The sequence below is a fragment of the Harpegnathos saltator genome, unplaced genomic scaffold (assembly GCF_003227715.2).
Source record: "Harpegnathos saltator strain DR-91 unplaced genomic scaffold, Hsal_v8.6 scaffold18, whole genome shotgun sequence".
NCBI lineage: Eukaryota > Metazoa > Arthropoda > Insecta > Hymenoptera > Formicidae > Harpegnathos > Harpegnathos saltator.
The window spans coordinates 584,887-602,591 of NW_020229961.1; the positions used below are offsets into that span (position 1 = coordinate 584,887).

The 17,705-nt window shown below is 46.6% G+C and overlaps 1 protein-coding gene and 1 long non-coding RNA gene across 7 annotated transcripts; one reads left to right on the plus strand and one right to left on the minus strand.

Moving 5' to 3' along the window:
• Positions 1 to 732: 732 nt before the first annotated feature.
• LOC105181286 (uncharacterized) lies at positions 733 to 6,680 on the minus strand. The gene is made up of 3 exons (XR_003112721.1): positions 5,575 to 6,680; positions 4,277 to 4,813; positions 733 to 1,040 (listed from the first exon to the last, which is right to left on the minus strand). It is a non-coding gene; the product is annotated as an uncharacterized LOC105181286 (long non-coding RNA).
• Positions 2,043 to 17,640, plus strand: LOC105181287 (peroxidase). 6 transcript variants are annotated; one of them, XM_011137954.2, is made up of 13 exons: positions 2,043 to 2,198; positions 9,197 to 9,343; positions 9,626 to 9,941; positions 10,080 to 10,297; positions 13,756 to 13,935; positions 14,195 to 14,391; positions 14,578 to 14,767; positions 14,895 to 15,231; positions 15,335 to 15,491; positions 15,593 to 15,766; positions 15,892 to 16,090; positions 16,169 to 16,274; positions 16,383 to 17,640. In XM_011137954.2, the coding sequence occupies exons 2-13, from the start codon at positions 9,208 to 9,210 to the stop codon at positions 16,468 to 16,470; spliced, it is 2,298 nt and encodes a 765-aa protein (XP_011136256.1). In that variant the 5' UTR covers positions 2,043 to 2,198; positions 9,197 to 9,207; the 3' UTR covers positions 16,471 to 17,640. The 6 variants fall into 6 exon arrangements, with proteins under 6 accessions (XP_011136256.1, XP_025153279.1, XP_011136255.1 ...); XM_025297494.1 differs by having other exon boundaries at positions 9,638 to 9,941; XM_011137953.2 differs by lacking the exon at positions 2,043 to 2,198 and adding an exon at positions 4,383 to 4,565.
• Positions 17,641 to 17,705: the final 65 nt, after the last annotated feature.

Consider the following 17,705-nt stretch of genomic DNA (forward strand, 5'->3'; position numbering starts at 1 on the left):
CGGTCACGCTCGGTAATGTCTGCTTTCACCGGTATCATCCGCTTCGTTCCACGTTAGAAATAACACATCAGTTACGACAGAGTGTGCGACGGTTAAAACGCGCGCAAGTAGACTTTGCACCGCGATGAATGAAAACAGTCCGAAGATCGTGTGTGTCAAGAGGAGGCTCGTCGGCTCCAACGTTGAGACGTGTCACTGATCGCGCGGCCAAGCGGCCGCGTCTTCCAATGCAATGCAAATATACTGATTGTATAATGATTCGCGTTACGATGAGACAGAGGAAACAAATATTTTTCCCGATTTCGCTCCGATGACGCGTGTACACTTCGCACTCGATCGATGGAACCTGAGATTTCACAATTACGCGCGTGTTTCCCCAGTAAAGTAATCAGGGCATCCGGGCTTTTCTCGATTACTTCGAGCAACACGTCGTGTGACACGATGTGACACCGCACTGAAAGTGAAATCTTATAGATCACGAGAAGAGAACAACGACAAACGAAGAACGATGCGTCTCATCGCATAAACAAGAATAAACTATATATAAGTATGTATGTCAGCTCTTTTCCTCGAATTGCGAATATTCATACTCTTCTGTTTTCTCCGTGCCGCCAAGGAGGATGCGTAGGGTAAGCTACGACGAAAAAATCGCAAACGAGACACAGGAACAACAGTCGGTGTTGGAATATTTTTTAGTTTTTACATCTGGTTAACGTTTTTAAATATCTGGTTCTTTTAATTAATCTTTTTTCAAATCGAACAATAACTTTTCGCAGAGAGAGGACAGTTATTTTTCTTAAAATCAAGTATGGATATTTAACGATTTATATTAAAAGAAAATTAATATTCATCTGTTGTCCAACTGTTGAAAACATCCGACGAAGAGAAAAAGTAGATCCTTTTCTTCTTCTTGAGTTCTTGAGTTCTTGAGACGGATTCAGCTTTAAATGAGAAGACTCTCAAGTTCAGCCTCTGTGGATGTGGAGTCTGGGAAACCAGGAAGAATCCCCATCCCCTTCAGGGGATGAGTAGATTAAGATCTGAAAATAATAAAAGAATTAATAGATAGTCTTTCTGATGAATTAGATCAATTCTGAAAGAAACAACTTTCTTCTCTCCTGTCGTAGGAGTTCGAATATGAGGATTTCTCAATTTCTCAGTCAAGTAACGAACAAAAGCTTTCTTCCTCGTGGGATTTTCGATATGTTTTAAAGATAATTAAATATCTTTTCATCTCCCTTCGTGGGAGATTTCGTAAATAAAATTCGTTTCTCGCCTCTCCCGCCTCGTGGGAGTATCGTTATGAAGATTTCAAAATATTATCTTATTTTGTAAAACTTCGCACCTGACAACCTTAAAATTCTGTTTCTGATTCTATCTATGATATCTTATCTCCGAAAGATCTTATCTCGGAAAGAGAATGAAAGGAGCGGCTTCTGTTGAAACAAGAGAGTTGACAATTTTGCCTTGCGTTGCCCCGAAACAGACTTGATAAAATTATATATATGTGCGAGATATTTATATCGTGTTCAAAACATATAATTTTGCGATTCGTTTATTTGTTTGATCTTACCGAATTTTTGAGAAAGGTTTTTTAACACTCGGTGAATCATGACGCGCAGAGATTCAACCGACACGACGTGTCGTACGCGTTATCTGGTATAATCACCAACCTGGAGAGAGAGAGAGAGAATAAGATGATTAAGTTTCAGCTTATCTGCGTAGTTGTGTTTTACGTCGCATTCCTACGAAGCTTCTCCTTTGTTACTCTTTGCCATCTTTCTTTCTCCGATTTATCATAGCGGCTCGTGCACGAGCCGATCGGTCTCGCGGGGATGACTTGTACGTACGAAGAGCGTGTCATCGCATATCCGCGCCGCGATAAACTTTTTGACCCGGGATAAATCCATCGACCCGTTTCCGACTCTGCCACGGAAAACCGCTATCTTTTCTCTCTCTCTCTCTCTCTCTCTCTCTCTCTCTCTCTCTCTCTACTATCCGAAGCTGCTTTCGAACGATAAAAGGGCATCTGCCAGAAGCCTATGTCGCCAGTGGGAAATCACAACGCGCAGTCTGAAGATCGTGGCGCGTCGACCGACACCAAATAATTGTGGACCCTTCTTCTCGTCGTCGCGATATTACTTGCAACGGTGATCAGATATCAGCCGAAGAATATCATCCAAACGTCGTTCGTGTGGGTGAGTAAATCAATGGTGCAACGATGCACTTTGGGTACATTCCCGGTGCACTCCCGTCCCGAGAAACACGCTGACTAAAGTCGAGTGCGAGGATTAGTGTATCTCGCATTTGTCGCGTTTGTAGAGTGAAATAAAAGAGACGAGACAAACAGGCCTCGTGTCTCGAGACCTAACCAAACCCGTCACCAGACCCTTTGCCATGACTTTGCCAAGTAGTGTAAGGTCTAATTAACGTAATTATTTTTATGCGCATACAAGATGCAGACGGTAGAATTTTTCAAAGCAAATATCGTATGGCTGTATGTTACCGTGTGAGATTAATATGTGAAAAGAAACTGTGGTTCTCACCGCTTGTATACAACATCGGTTCCACTGAAAATTTGCATTCGCGATTGTTTCGGGGTAATCTATGCGCGTAACTAGACAGTCACTAGACAGTCAAATCAAAACTTATAACTTTAAAACTATATTCTCTTGTCTTTTGCATCAACATCTGCATCAACAAATATTCGTTCGCATCCGCGTCACTCGTATGTTTTATATCAGTCTCACATTGATTGATCTCCATGATTGAATATTACGCGGATACGGTTGTACAATTGTCAAAGGCTTGAAAAAATTCCGCTCTCGGGATATTAGACAGGGAAAGGCTGCAAATTGCAATCTGCAGCGATGCAGTAATTCAGTAGCGCGTGTGTCGAGTCGAGTCGAGTCGAGTCGAGTCGAGCTCGAGGAATTCACATTCGCATCGTCAGATGACTCTGTACGTACCACTTGCACACGAAAGACTGCGGCTCAACGTCTCGTCTCTTCGACTCGATTTCGATTGTTTCTACGGAAAGGAAGAGAGAAGAAAAAAAAGGAAGAAACAGGAATAAAACGAAATAGAATTTCAAATGAGGACATTAAAGAACGTTTTATAAATGCGTATAAATGAAGTATATACGTGCACGGAAAATGGTCTGATCGACCATTCGAAAAATATTTGTATAATACTGGCCGAAACATTACTACGCGAAAATGTTCACTCGCTAAACAGTGATTGATTGTCGAAAATAGGTAGATGTGTTGTACACATTTTGAATGCTAAAATTCAATCGAACGAAAATTGTACGAATTTGCGAATTGTGAAAAATTGAATAGCTGTTGCAGTCGATTTCTCAAAGAGAAGGATATAAGGTGAGAGGAAGGAGACGAGAGGAAAGAGACGAAACAACAACCCATAGGACGAAATCGCACGAAATGGTGAACCATCACCATCTCTGGTATCACGTGCTCGTTTAACCGGCCTCTTTATCGTTTCTTGCTCACGCTCCGTCAGGGCATCCGTGACGTCCGTTGAGATTCGATTTATCCGTGTATAATTTTAACAGCGACGAGCATCGAGTCGCTTCGAAAATTTTGGCTAGGATCCGTTTGACGGCGTGTGTGTGTGTGTTTGTGAGCTCTCAACTGATCTCATGAAATCGGTAAAAAATCGCGAGCATGAGTCACCTGTGACCGTGTCGGTCGGCGAATTAACGCATAAAGCGTTCGAATTCACTCTCGTGAATTAATCAAAAGATTTTTTATTAAAAGTGGGCTCACGTGTGACGACTCTCTACATGACATCTACCTCGTCATTGCGTAAAAAATTTGTTCATATTTCCTATATACATTCATCACATTACATCGAATACAACGGATAGGGCAAGACACAGGGCGATCACAAAATTAAACGACCAATGCAATTAGCATTGCGCTTAATGCGCAACATCAGGGATGATTGCCATTCCCAGCGCAAGCCACGATAGTGAGTAGTAAATAATGGGAGTTCTCTCTCTCTCTCTCTCTCTCTCTCTCTCTCTCAACGGATGTTAGTACAGCCACGCAATGCTCTCAGTGCAGCAAAAACACGGCGCATGCGTCCAGGATAGATAGGAAAGTTCGATTAAAGTAAGCGGAGAGAATCGAATTGTCGGGGGTGCGTATGGTCGATGTGGGGCGGCAGAAAGTCATTCGCTCTCCCTGTTGTCGCGAGTGCAAGCGCGACGATCCGCGTTCTTCACGGTGCGCTCGTTCTCGACGCGCAAACTTACTGAAATTCGCTGCTCGTATTCGACGTATATCGGACGTGGTGTGGACGTAGCGGCGAAAAGCGTCGAACGATATATCGCGACCGCTCGTCCGTCCGTCCGTCCGGGGTGAATTTGTCAATTGGATCGCGTCGTGTCCCGACGCAGGCAGAACCTACCTCCGCCAAGCAGGTCTCGCCCTGGACCGCTTTCGCTGCACCGAGCACCGAGGGAGAGAGAAAGATGGGCGTGGAGACGTTCGATTTCCTGCAAAATTATCTGCGAATAGAACGCTGCAAGAAATCATATTTAGGTACGTACGAAGTACGCCGAACTCGTCGAGTCGAGTCAACGACGCGGACTAGACGAGAAAGTCTTCTGCCGCTGACGTCACGCCGCGGCCTGACCTGGCGTGTGGAATGGAAAAGACTCGTTATCGATATTGGTGTGTAGTTTGCTGCTGCAGGAACTGTGCGGTGTGCTGCGCTTATCGACAAAGGTCGCATAAAACAACCGTACCGGTTGCCGTTAAAAAGCCCGAGTCCGAAGCGACAGACTAAGCTGAAATTACGCGAGCTCGATAATTATTTTGTCATTACGTATATAGATGTCGACACAGCTTGTCACACGTAAGTGTGACGCGAATCGATCGCGCGCACGCTCATTCTTTTTTATAGGCTATCCTTTGGTGACGATGATTACGGCCAACGGTTTTGTATCTACACACAATTCTATGTCTAATGATACGAGTGCCAAATTTCTATATATAAGCGCGCGTCTGTAAAATATTATTCCTATCTTTCTTAGTAGTAAAGGTCATTTATCACGCACTCCGTAGCGCGCGCGCAAAGTGCGCGCATACCCAACAAACGCGAGTGGGGCGTACACGCGGGTCATTTTGCACGTCTATCTCTCACTCGGCAATAATTTAATAATAACGCGTGTCTGCAATTTAATTCGTGGGGTCATTCAGGCCGGACGTCGCGCGCGAGCAACGCGATTTATCTCTCGGCTCTTAAGCCTTAAATTTAGCGGCGTCGTTGAACGCTCAATTTCTCTCAAAGATTCAGCTGTTACTATCTTTGACATTTGTTTCATTCATCAACATTCGTTGAGAATATATACGCGTGCCATCGCGATTCTATTTCTGTCGCGTCTTCTTCCGATTCTTCCGATACACCGTGTACATCCGGCGAAAGCAACGGAAAAGTACCGGCGAACCTTTACGGGCTCAAACGAAGCTGTTACACTGTAGATTCATGGTCACTTCAAGGAATACTTTGAATTCTAGAACTAAACAAAGGAATTGTACGAATATATACCTGAAAGAAGAGCGCAAGAAGGGACAGAACCTCCGGCGAAGATTTTTGCCATTTTAACGGACGAGAACTTCCGATTTCAAAGTGACTTTGTAGTGTGCCGAAAAATTTCTTCGAAGGGACCCCAGGCCAGCGCAGGAAATACACACATTTGGATCTGGCAACAAGGAATATTTCTCTCCCGCTTGGATTTTCCTTTAATCGTAGTCTCTCGTTGATATTATTTATCTTATTGCGCCCGCGTTAATCGTTGAGAGATGTTTGCACGTTTAAATGATTTAAGCGGAAACGTCACGCCAAAATCACGTCAGAAAAGACGCGTGGTCTTTATTATACAATAGTATCCAACTTGGATGCAGGTAGAGATATTTAATGCCGCGCGCATACGTGTCTTGGTACGTATTAAAATATACTCATATTGTTGACTGCTTGTCGAGAAAATTGGGGCAATTGAAGGTTGATCACCAAGAGAAGAGACTACAGAGTCACGTTGCCGGCAGCAACGTTCCGAAAGCCGGCACACGAAGAGAGGCACAGCGGGAGTGGGGGTGGAGGTGGACGAGCACGTGCTCACCGAGTGATAGAACTTTTTTTTTCTGAGCTAAATAAGGTGACTCGGTGCTGGTGGGGCGATAACGAACCAATGGAAAACGCGAACGAGGCGATATACGGAGCTAGTCTAACGGAGAAACCGAACGACGGAAAGAGAAGGAACGAGCTTGACAGCTGTTGAGGAATCACGGTGTGCGTAATATGTGCACGTGATCGAGAGAGAGAGAGAGAGAGAGAGAGAGAGAGAGAGAGAGAGAGACTGAACTGTATGCGAAACCACGAGAGCGCAAGCAGGATAGGCGAGGAAACGCGACAGAGTTTGGAGTAACCAGTGACGTATCTCGAGTTTGTCGTCGCTAGAGACAAAGATAACGGTCCGTCCAAATGTGAATCCCCATTTGTCATTCTACAGCTAAAAATATGCGATCTTTTGCACGAGTCGCACACATTGGTGGCGAAAAATATCCTGCCGAATTCCTGCCGAACGAACGATTCTAGACCAATAGAATAGACTCGCACAGGTCATCCTGTTGAACAAAGTATATCCGAGAAAAAAGATAAAGAAAAAAGGGAAAAAAGGTTTCCGCTCCAATGTCTATAGTCAAAGAGCCTCTTCTCTTCTTCTCATATCCCTGATACTTGTTCACCGCAGCATCTCAATCATGATCAATAGCGACAACATGATAACTCGCGCTCGCGCTCGCGTCGGCCCTGAGGCAGAAGGAGTGAGCAAGACGGCGGCTACTCGCGCAGGTAAATGAATGAACGAGTGCGAGAAGTTCTCCTGATGGGAGAAGAAGAAGAAGAAGAAGGACGGAGACAGCAGAAGCGAGTTCGTACATTCACGGCACGAAACTCGCGGACACGCGCGCGCGGGCGCGCGCGTTCAGTCGCGGCATTAACATCGTATCCTCAGGTACGTTTCCCAGCAACGTATCCCAGGTGGGTACTCGAGTCAGGCTCACGATCAACATCTCTCATCGGTTAACGTGGAACCTGCGGAGCTGCGAGGAGCTCGTGCGACTCGCAGAGAACAGAGAGTGAGAGAAGAGAGAAGAATACGACTGGCGCGTATACGGAATTGTGTACGTGATACGAAGAGAAAAGCGCATCGTCCGCGCTTACAGCTGGCTGCATCGAACAGCGCTGCGGAGAATGTTCCTCGTTGCACCGGTCGACAATAATCGTTGGGTCTACGCGATGCACGGACTGGAAAAGCCCATGGATCATGTGTCCGGTAACGATTTATCGTCGTATTCGGAGATCGTCTCGGGGACGGTCTTTATCGCGAGATAAAGACGCGTCGCGAGCAGTTCCGTCCCGGAACAATCGATGACTATATCGTCGTCGTCGCGTTTGCGAAAAACGACACGTCTATCTAGTTCTAGTGTCTAGAGCAGAGAATAGCACAGAGTCGCGATTTGTTTGTCACTTTGATCATTCCTTGCAGCGAGTTATTTAAGCGAGATAATGTCATGCCTCAGCAACACATGTCGTCACATTGCGGATTGTTGTCGCGTATGCCACGCGTCTGCGCGCTAAGCACGCGTAGAAAAGATTTACGCGTTGCGCGTTACGCGATATGCAAATTTACGATAAACTATTTGTTCATCGATGTCAATGGGACGACCAAGTCACTGCAAGATACTTTAATGTCTCGGCCGACGATTTGGAATCGCCCGACGGTCGCGCAAGCGACAATAAGCGACAATAAGGGAAAAAATCCTTTTATTATTATCACCGCTCTTCAATCGATTTCAATTCAATGTCGGATGTCGGACAATCCTTCGCTACAATTATCGATCGACCAGCACGCACGGTGCGCGTGTAGTGGCGAAAGTAGTGACGAAAGAAAACGGCATACACATGTACGAATGCGACAAAGATCTCTCTGATCGCGTCTCACACCACGTGCAAGACACGTGAACAGCGAGCGGAGCGAATATATATTTACCAGCGCGTTAACGAGATACCGTCAGGCAGGGACTGCATACAGACGCATACGCATACGCGTAGACGCACACAACCTCGAGACTCCGTATAGTCTCGCTAAAACGTGGCTCTATAAATAGCCGCGAGAACTTGCGCGAAGGTCGAAGACGAAACGTATAAACGATGAAAAGAAAATAATAGCAAAACGCACACGACACATGACTATGAGTCAGTGACGATGCTTTTTACATACGCTCATGAGGATCTAAACTTGACCCAGTGCATCCAGTGCGAAACGTACCTCTGCCTCTCTAATCTCTATGATAAAATATGATTAATAATCTCGCGTCGCCTCGCATTACTCAAAGTCTCAAAACGAGTTTACACAGAGATTACAGACTTACAGGTCATCCATACATTAGTCACCCCCTGGACACCGTCCGCGGATCAATTACAATATCGTAATTTTGATGAAAAGTAATTTTGATCCAAATCCTAAATAAGGCATCCCCCCCCCCCCGAAGATACACGCTTGCAGATTGTAATTCTTCGGGCTTCTCCAGGCGCAATGACTGAAATTGAATCGGAAAACAGACAACGACCTCAGATAACTCAGACAACTCAGATAACTCACCGACCGAGAGAAATTCTCCGACTTCCCGTCTCTCAATTGCACTTGTGTGCTCCAAGATTTTCGAATGACACAAAAAAGTCGCGGTCAATGTCAACGTGAAATAAGATCCAGATATACATATTTAGCCGCGAATCGGCACGGAGAAAGCCGGCGTATCGTAATAATAGCTCGCGATAAGAATTCAAAGTCTCGGTGAGTCAGCTCGGTTAACCAGCAATCATACGTAAATTCAATACGCTCATGTATTTCCTATAACGGGACGAGTGCCAAGCGATGGCAGCGCGACGGCATCCCATCGCGAGTACGCGCGTGCAGCTGCGTGTTATTATTGTAACATTTTCATTTGGCGAGCGACACCCACCGCGCGCGCGCGCGTCCATTTCGCGTCGCGTTTACAAAGTTGACGGAGAGTGAGAGCGAGTGTTGGCGTGTTGGCGTCGCGCGAAAGAAGAGAACCGCGCGGCGACCGGTGGTCTTACTGACTGAATCGTTTTTCCTGTTGTGCAGCCGGCGGTGTGATGGCAGGCTCCATTGCCACTTTGGCGATCCTCTGGGTGTCCCTGCAGACGATGGGACTTTTGGGACACTCGCACTCGATCGGCACCTCCAAGTTACCACCTGCCTCTCTGCAAAACTACCTCGCCACTTACAACGGTGAGTGTCGCGACGCGCTGCTGTGTGTTGTGAGAATGTTGTTCCGGAGATATGTAAAGCTCGAGCTCACTTTATCAATAGTTGGTAATTCGCACTGGTAAAAAAAACATCTCTCTAAATAAATATTTGAAAACCGGAATGTACCGGGAGTACCGGGAGAACCGCAACAGGCAAAAGCGGTTATACCACGGTGGTGGTGGACCCGACACTTAGCTGATAAGGCTGCTCGGTTTCCTCGTCAACAGTCAACAGATTGACTCACGATCTCGTGATATTTGAAAGGAATAATTTCAGGATTTCCAGCCGCTAATTACGGCTATGAAGCCATTGTGGATACGGGCCGTTTTCAAAATCGCCGATTCCCCAGAATCGACGGGGCGACTCTAAACAACTCGATCACGTTCGCTCAGACGCTGGTAGATCGTATGAGCACTCTCGAGAATAACATCGCCAATGCCGGCATCGAGCTCCAGGCGCAAAGTCCGGCTGAGAAACAGTACTGGAATTCCTACCCTTCCGCGGACGCGTTCGAGAGGAGCATCGATGCCGTCGTAGCTACGAAAGCATCGTTGTATCTCATGCACCAAAATTGCCGCAGGTACGACGACGTTCAACTTTGACGGCCGGCTTGGTCGCCGTCACCGAGCGAGAGTGACGGAGAGCGAAAATCGCGTGTTGCGGAAAAGACGGCGCACGGTCGCACCGTTTGACGGCTGATTTGATCTTGGATTCACAGATTCGGCTTGGACAAGAACGAGTGCGCTCGCTACATATCGACCTTGAGACTGCAAGGTACCCAGCTCGGGGCAGCTTGCTCCGCGGTCCATAGCGCGAGCTGTGACGAGAATTTCAAGTACCGCAGCATCGACGGCAGCTGCAACAACGTCGAGAACCCGAGTTGGGGCAGCGCGATGACCGCGTATACCAGAGTGCTCTTCTCCCAGTACTTTGACGGTAAGGCCGTCCTCTATCGTGGTCGAGCATCCCTCTTTCTAGCCACTTCCACTCCCTCTCCCTCCCTCTCTCACTCTCTCTCTCTCTCTCCCTCCCTCCCTCCCTCCCTCCCTCCCTCCCTCTCCCTCTCTCTCCCTCTCTCTCCCTCTCTCTCCCTCTCTCTCTCTCTCTCTCTCTCTCTTTCTCTCTCTCTCTCTCTCTCTCTCTCTCTCTCTCTCTCTCTCTCTCTCTCTCTCTCTCTCTCTCTCTCTCTCTCTCTCTCTCTCTCTCTCTCTCTCATGTAACAACGACATAGCTCGCAATACGGCATCATAGGCTTACGAATTGCATATCGACCGTCGCTCCATACTAGGGAAACAATTGCAATCGCGCGCATCACTTTCGACCCCGTCGCTGACTTGTGTGTGAGAGAGAAACACATCAGCCGTCCCCTTTCGGAATTTTGTCACAGGAAGCAGTTTCGTAGTAGAGCGGCTTTCGAGCGTGCACTTTGTGTCATCGTGACTTTAAAACATGAAAGTGAACCTGTCGTTAATTCTGTGTGGAATAATAATCGTACAATATTATTTACAGCCTCTGAACGTTTGGCGCTTTCCTCGATCTCCTGCGCTTCCATTTCCGACGCTCCTATTCCCGGGGGCTGGAAAAGGGGGAATTTTTTTTCTTTCCCCGCTGCGACGCACAGGGTGCGAGCAGGGGGATCGCAATCTCTAACGAGACGAAATCTTTCGCGACATATACATCAAATTACACAAGAGAGAGAAATTACAATTGACGCGCTTGATCACACGCGCGTTCTTACCGATATTATTAATATTGATATTCATCGTGCCGAAGGCATAACGCGATAACGCGATAACGCGATAACGCGAACACGGTGTTGAGTAATTGTATCTCGCTGCAAAGTGCGCTTGTAGCTGCATATTCATTACATGCCATGCGTGTCTCTCCTTTGGAGAAAAACGTATAACGTAACAACGGGAGAATGCGTCATCGTGGAGATGTACGCGGTAATCAAAATTCGTGACGTTTAGTCATCCCTGATGCGATACTTTTGTCGGAAGCGGATAATGAGAGAAATAGAGAGTCGGCGCACGGAGTGCGTATTTTGAGTATTGAGTCTGCTCGGCCTCAATCATGGAGACGACAATAAATACGGCGCACATATCGCGAAGGTTCGATAACGGACGGACACAGAGAGAGACAGACCGCTGTTTGTTTTCAATTAAATTAATTCGCTCGAGTCGGATTCTTCGCGAACGAAAATAATTGTATTCTCAGCCTATGGGAATATCGCTAAATTCTCGTGCGCTTGAATGAAGAACGTCCGCGAATGAAAAACGAGTCGCGTTTCCGACAGCCGCGTCTCCGCGGATCCGTTTGTCTCGTTTTGTTCAAAGTCACCGCTTTCCGTTTTGATTTCTCGAACGGGTCCAGTTGGATGTCCAGTCTCATCAACGAGCTACACTACTACAGCCTCGACCTCGACTAACCCATCTCCGCCTCACTTATCACGACACCTTCTGTAAAATACACTCACGCGCTCTCGCATGCGTATGTGCGAAATGTCGCACATACGTGCGACACCGCGAGTGTATCTGCACACATACGTCGTATCGCAACACACATACATACATACTGATCCTTGGGCGCTAATGGATAAACGTTCGTCGATTGGCTTAACAAATTGTATTCTGTGATTTGCATTACAGTTGTTGTGCGATAAGGCACATAGAGCATAAAATGCCTGAGTGTAGCAGTGAATAATACTGTCTACAATAGGGTGCCCCCCGGTCGGGAGATTCTCTATCCAGCAGTAGAATGTGTATGTAAACTCTAATTCGGATATACCTAATAATGTATCATATTTATTATGTAACGCTAGTTCGAGTCTCTTTTCTGTTTTGTACTTCGCGGTACGCGCGGCTCTCTCTCTCTCTCTCTCTCTCTCTCTCTCTCTCTCTCTCTCTCTCTCTTGCGAAGACAACCGAGCAAGGGAACTTGGCTTGGGAGTACGCACGACAAAGTCGTGTATTGTATGTAATCTCTGTTGTGCGTCATCTCTGTTCCGGCTGCTTCTTATTAATGTATGTACACACGATGCATCGACACTTTCATATGCGCTGAGCATAAGTATTCCGGAATTGCTATTGGTCAATAATATCAAGCGGAATTCTCCTCGTACGCATACTGCTAAAAAACTGCTGCGAAAAAAAAATCACGCTCACCATTTGCTTTGCTTTTGCCTCTCCGTAGTGTATTTATTCACTACGGTGATGTCTATCGTGTAACTTGCTAGAGAAAGATTAGAATAGCATCTTGACAACCTTCTCCCAATTCGGTTCGCTCGTTCGTGCGTCTTCATCGATCTTCATCTAGATAAGTTTAACTGGACTGGTTTTTCTGCGAGCGTTCTCGATCCGACCGATCCGATTGAAATTTCGACTCCGGAGCCGTTATTTCGACGTGCAATTTCGCATTAGCGCGCGTAGAAATTCATCACATTAACAGAGAGACGGCTCCTTGTTCGACAACGCATCAGAACGCCGTTCTGTAGCCCAGAGTATGGCTTTTGTGTACCTCGCTTTGCAGCACGAGACTCAGGATTTCTTTTGCAGCAGGGGAGCGATCAGCGGCCGGGAATGACGACGAATCTCTCGGCCAGAACCGACCGACCGACGTTCGACGACAGCAGTTCGTGTTATGACTGTGATATAGACTGTGACATATTTGCTAATTTCGCAAATTTCGGCGAAATTGCTGATCGCTGATCGTTCCCCCGCAATTTACTCAGGAAGATTGATTTAGGAGATCGCCTAGTCGAATCAGGGCAGGGATTAGGAGGCGTAGTTAGGACTTCGGGGCGGGTTAGAAGCAGTTTATAGCCTATTTATAGAAGAGAAGAGAAGAGAATATTTATTCAACAAAGCGATTTCTCTTTTTCGTTATCTTCTCTCGTGCTGCACTGCCACGCGGTGTACCGCCGTCAATCCACGCGCTCGAGCTCACCAAAATCGGAGTAATCACCACGACGGAGCTTTCGTCAACCTTCAACATCACGCGACCGCGATCCTCTTGTTCCTACTGTGTGTATCCACTTGCACGGTTGCGAAACAAACATTGGCCGCGTTCAGCAGAACAAAGTGAACAGCGAGCGCTCAGTGATTCTCGCTCCTGATCGGTAAATACTTCTGGATCTATGAAGAATCTAAAAGAATGTTCCAATCACGGACAATAATCACTGAGCGCTCACTGATCATTTTGTTCTACTGAACGCGGCCAATGTGTCGCTCGTACCGTATCGTTTTGCATTATGATTTTGCTCGCCGGGCTCGACAATTTTACCCGCAAACGGGCGTTTGTCGACTGAAGCACGCGTCGCTAAAGAGTAGTATTTACTCCGATTTACTTCGATTTGAAGCGACGACGGTGCGTCTAATGTGCTTTTCGGGAAACAGGCATCCAAGAGCCGAGGCACGTCGGACAAACGAAGAAACCACTGCCAAGCCCGAGGCTCGTAAGCGCAACTCTGACGACCGCGAACGATCATCAATCGGACGCTAGCAGGACGTTGGCTGTGATGGAGTGGAGTCAGTTCATCGCTCATGACATGGCTCATACCCCGGTTCGTAAGATGGGTGAGTGGATTGTTTGATTTGAAGTAGGGTTAGTGTGTTCACACTAACCGACCGAGTCCGTTGTTGAATCCTGATTAATCGAACTTAAAAGCGACGGCGAATACAATCTAAAGTGCAAAGTTAAGATGCGTATCCGCGGCGTTGCATAACTTTGAAACTTTGAAGCTTCTCTGCGTGACGTCATTATGGCTAATGTCAGAAGCTGGAAATTATACCAAAGAGAAGGAAATTCTTATGTATTACGTCTACGTGTGTGCAGTTTCAAGCGGAAAGCCAATCTCTTGCTGTCAGCCGGACGGAGATACCTTGTCGCCGCGTCACGTACATCCCGACTGTTCTCCCATCAGTGTGCCGGACCGTGACCCTGTTTACGGCGAACATTACGTTCGATGCATGAACTACGTTCGATCATTACCCGTCTTAAAATCCGAGTGTACTTTCGGACCTGTGGAACAGGTACGTAGGTGCTACTACTACCATGTATTGGTAACTGTAAGTTTCAAAGGAATTGTCGAGATTCCGAGATGGTAATTTCTATATGAATAAGATGCAGGAGATTGTTCATCAGGGATGATGAGACTTCGAGTCAAGTTTGTCGTACAAACAATGATGGTAATATAATGGTACGCTTGTAATTCCCAGATGAACCAAGTCAGCCACTATTTGGATGGCTCCACGATTTACGGATCGACCTTGAAGAAGTCTCGGGAACTCCGCGCGTTCGAAGGTGGCCGTCTGCGAGTCGAAATCCGCAATCATCACGCGTATCTGCCGTCACGTCAAGGAGACGCCGGGCTTACGTCGCAATGCGAAGAGAATTGCTACAACTCTGGTAAGAGAGTTTTGCAAAAGTCCCGTTTGTACATCCTGCTCTGTGATATCAGCCGCAGTCAACATACAATGGTGCTCATACAATGGTATTCGAAGGCTGTGTAAAAATAGGCGCGGTGACGTTCTAGGTGACGATCGCGTAAACGTCGAGCCTCAATTAGCCGCGATCCACACGGTCTGGCATCGCGAGCACAATCGCATCGCCGACAAGCTTGCCAGGTTGAATCCGGACTGGTCGGACGAGATCCTTTACCAGGAAGCCAGACGTATCGTAATCGCCGAGATTCAGCATATCACTTACAGAGAGTGGCTGCCTATCTTGCTAGGCAGAAGATATACCCGCGCCATCGGCCTCGTAGGCCTAATAGGAAATAGCTACAGTTCCGACGACGAACCGGCGGTCAGCAACGAAGCTGCCACCGCGGCGTTACGTTTCCTCAATTCGCTGATACAGGGGGAGCTGAGGTGAGCAAGCACGCTTTTGTTGTTCAAATTACGTATTACGCGCGTACTTTGCGACAACAAGTACAGAGGGATTAAATAACAACGATGTTCCCTCTCGCTGCAGTTTGCCCGACAACTCGCGCCAGCGGAACAAAACGCTTCAACTGACGGAGCACTTCTTCAATCCGCGCGTGATCGAGTCGGAACAAGTGCTCGACGGATTGCTTCGTGGTCTTGCCACTCAGACCAGTCAGAAAATGGATATGAGTCTCATTCCGGATGTGAGTATATAGCATTTAAACGTGGATAATGACGCGGGTTTTCTTCTATTTCCTTCTCTTATTACTTTCGCTATGATAATTCTATCTTCGTTTCTTATTAGATGACGAGTAAGCTGTACATCGGCAACGGAAACGACTTGGGTTTGGACGCCATTAGTTTGGACATTGAGCGCGGTCGCGATCACGGTCTTCCGGGGTACAATTATTATCGCAGATATTGCGGGCTTCCCGCTGCCAGGAATTTCGATGACTTCTTGGATTACGTACCCGCGGAGGTAGGCTCTCTCTCTCTCTCTGTCGAGAAAAAAAGAAAAAGAAAGGACTGCTGTCTCGCTTTGAGACATTCCTCCGTAATCCTTAAAGTTAACATCGACATGTTGTCGTCGTTTGTCGTTATCAGATGGTGAGAAGACTACGCGCAACTTATTCTCATCCCAACGACGTTGACCTTATCGTGGGTGGTATGGCTGAAAGACCGGCGGACGACGGTATGGTCGGGCCGACCTTCCGTTGTCTTATCTACGAACAGTTTTCCAGATCTCGACGTACCGATAGGTTCTTTTACGACTCGGCGCAACAACCGCATCCCTTCGCATCTCGTAAGCGCGAACTTTCGAGCACTTTGCGTAGCGTCAGCGCGCAATTGCCTCACAGCAATCGCAATCTCTCGGTTACAGAACAATTGGCTCAGCTGCGTAACGTCACTTTGGCACGGATATTTTGCGACAACGGTGACAACATCACTCACATGCAGCGCAATGTATTCCTCAAGCCGCAAGCGGGGTAAGCATGCTGCGCGCTACTGACTCTCTGGCTTAACCCCTTAAGATACTACTCAGTGCGTAATCACGCGTTTCTCCTTCTCCGTTTCTTTTCTCTTCCATATCTCAGGAATGAATTGCGAAGCTGCACAGATTTCGAGGCGATACCCAGCGTGGACCTGTTCGCCTGGGCGGAGAGGGCGAAAGCGTATCGTTGAACTGCCCGATTAATTGGCTGGTCACACCAATACTATTGCATCCGTTCGCCCGAGACGTAGAGCGGCTCCGAAGAGTGGACGGTTTACGAAAGCGGAGGAATGTGTGGGAAGAGCGATTGTGTGAAACTGCGTGCAGTAGTTTCATCAGAATCGTCAGAAGCGTCGCGGAGGTCGCGCCTCCAGGTGACGAGCGCGACAGGTGCAGCGCGAAGCGGAACGATGAAACCACGTGACTAGTCGATTAAGAGGAGATAACCGGTAGTTAGAGCGAGGTTGTACACGGAAACGAATGTAATGTCAACGCGAGAACCATGCTCGAGTTCGTCATTCCGCGATAGAGCTTCGCTCCATCTAACGCAGGACTGCATTTCTCAACGGTCCGTTATTATAATCCGACCAATGTGGACGCGTCCGTAGGTAGTCTCGTATATCTCTGTGAGGTGGTGGACATTGCTGGAAGCTTGCGCTTATCGGAGCATTACGCTTGCAACGTAGACGATTATGTTAGTTCGAAGTTCAATTTCTAAAGTATCAATTGACTTTGCGATGATTTTAAAATATCGAAATGGATAGAATTTTTTCGATTTCAGAATAAACGACGTTATTTCCGATCAGTGCGAGAATCTAAATGTCTAGTCAATAACGATGGAATGTCTGACGAATAAGTTAAAATATCAAATGATACGCATATATACATATACATATATATATATATATACATAGATATATATATATATATATATATATATATATATATATATACACGTATATGCTGAAATATAACTCGATATCGACGAGTGCATTTTTGCTCTTGGGAATAATCCGCACTGAATCGAACGAAGCTATAATTGAAAGCAATAATGTATTAGACGGCGACTGATATTGTGTAATAGGTTATTAATAGGCTGTAAGAAATATAAAAGAAATATCGACATCGTGTCTTATTTTTTTATAATGTTTAACGTACCGACGTTGTCTCGAAGGGTGTGTCTTTTTTTACATTAGGAACTTTGCACGTCTGTAAAAAATATTTATTCTACAATACATAATTCATATAACATATGTCGGCAATTTGTAAAGTTGAAACAGGCATCGAACAACAATGTTCAGTTGGGCAATAGCATAAGAAGAGCAGCACCATGTGGAAATAAATTATATTTAATAATAAAACTACCCTGCTGTGTGGCATAACTATATGTGTGTATCATACACACATATCCGAAAACCCCGATTCT

What these genes read in the sequence shown, in the direction of transcription:
- LOC105181287 (XM_011137951.2), top strand. Translation starts at nt 7,279, where the DNA reads ATGTTCCTCGTTGCACCGGTCGACAATAATCGTTGGGTCTACGCGATG. An exon ending in ATGCACCAAAATTGCCGCAG is followed by an intron (nt 9,942 to 10,079) that starts GTACGACGACGT and finishes TTGGATTCACAG; the next exon opens with ATTCGGCTTGGACAAGAACG. An exon ending in TGGATTACGTACCCGCGGAG is followed by an intron (nt 15,767 to 15,891) that starts GTAGGCTCTCTC and finishes TGTCGTTATCAG; the next exon opens with ATGGTGAGAAGACTACGCGC.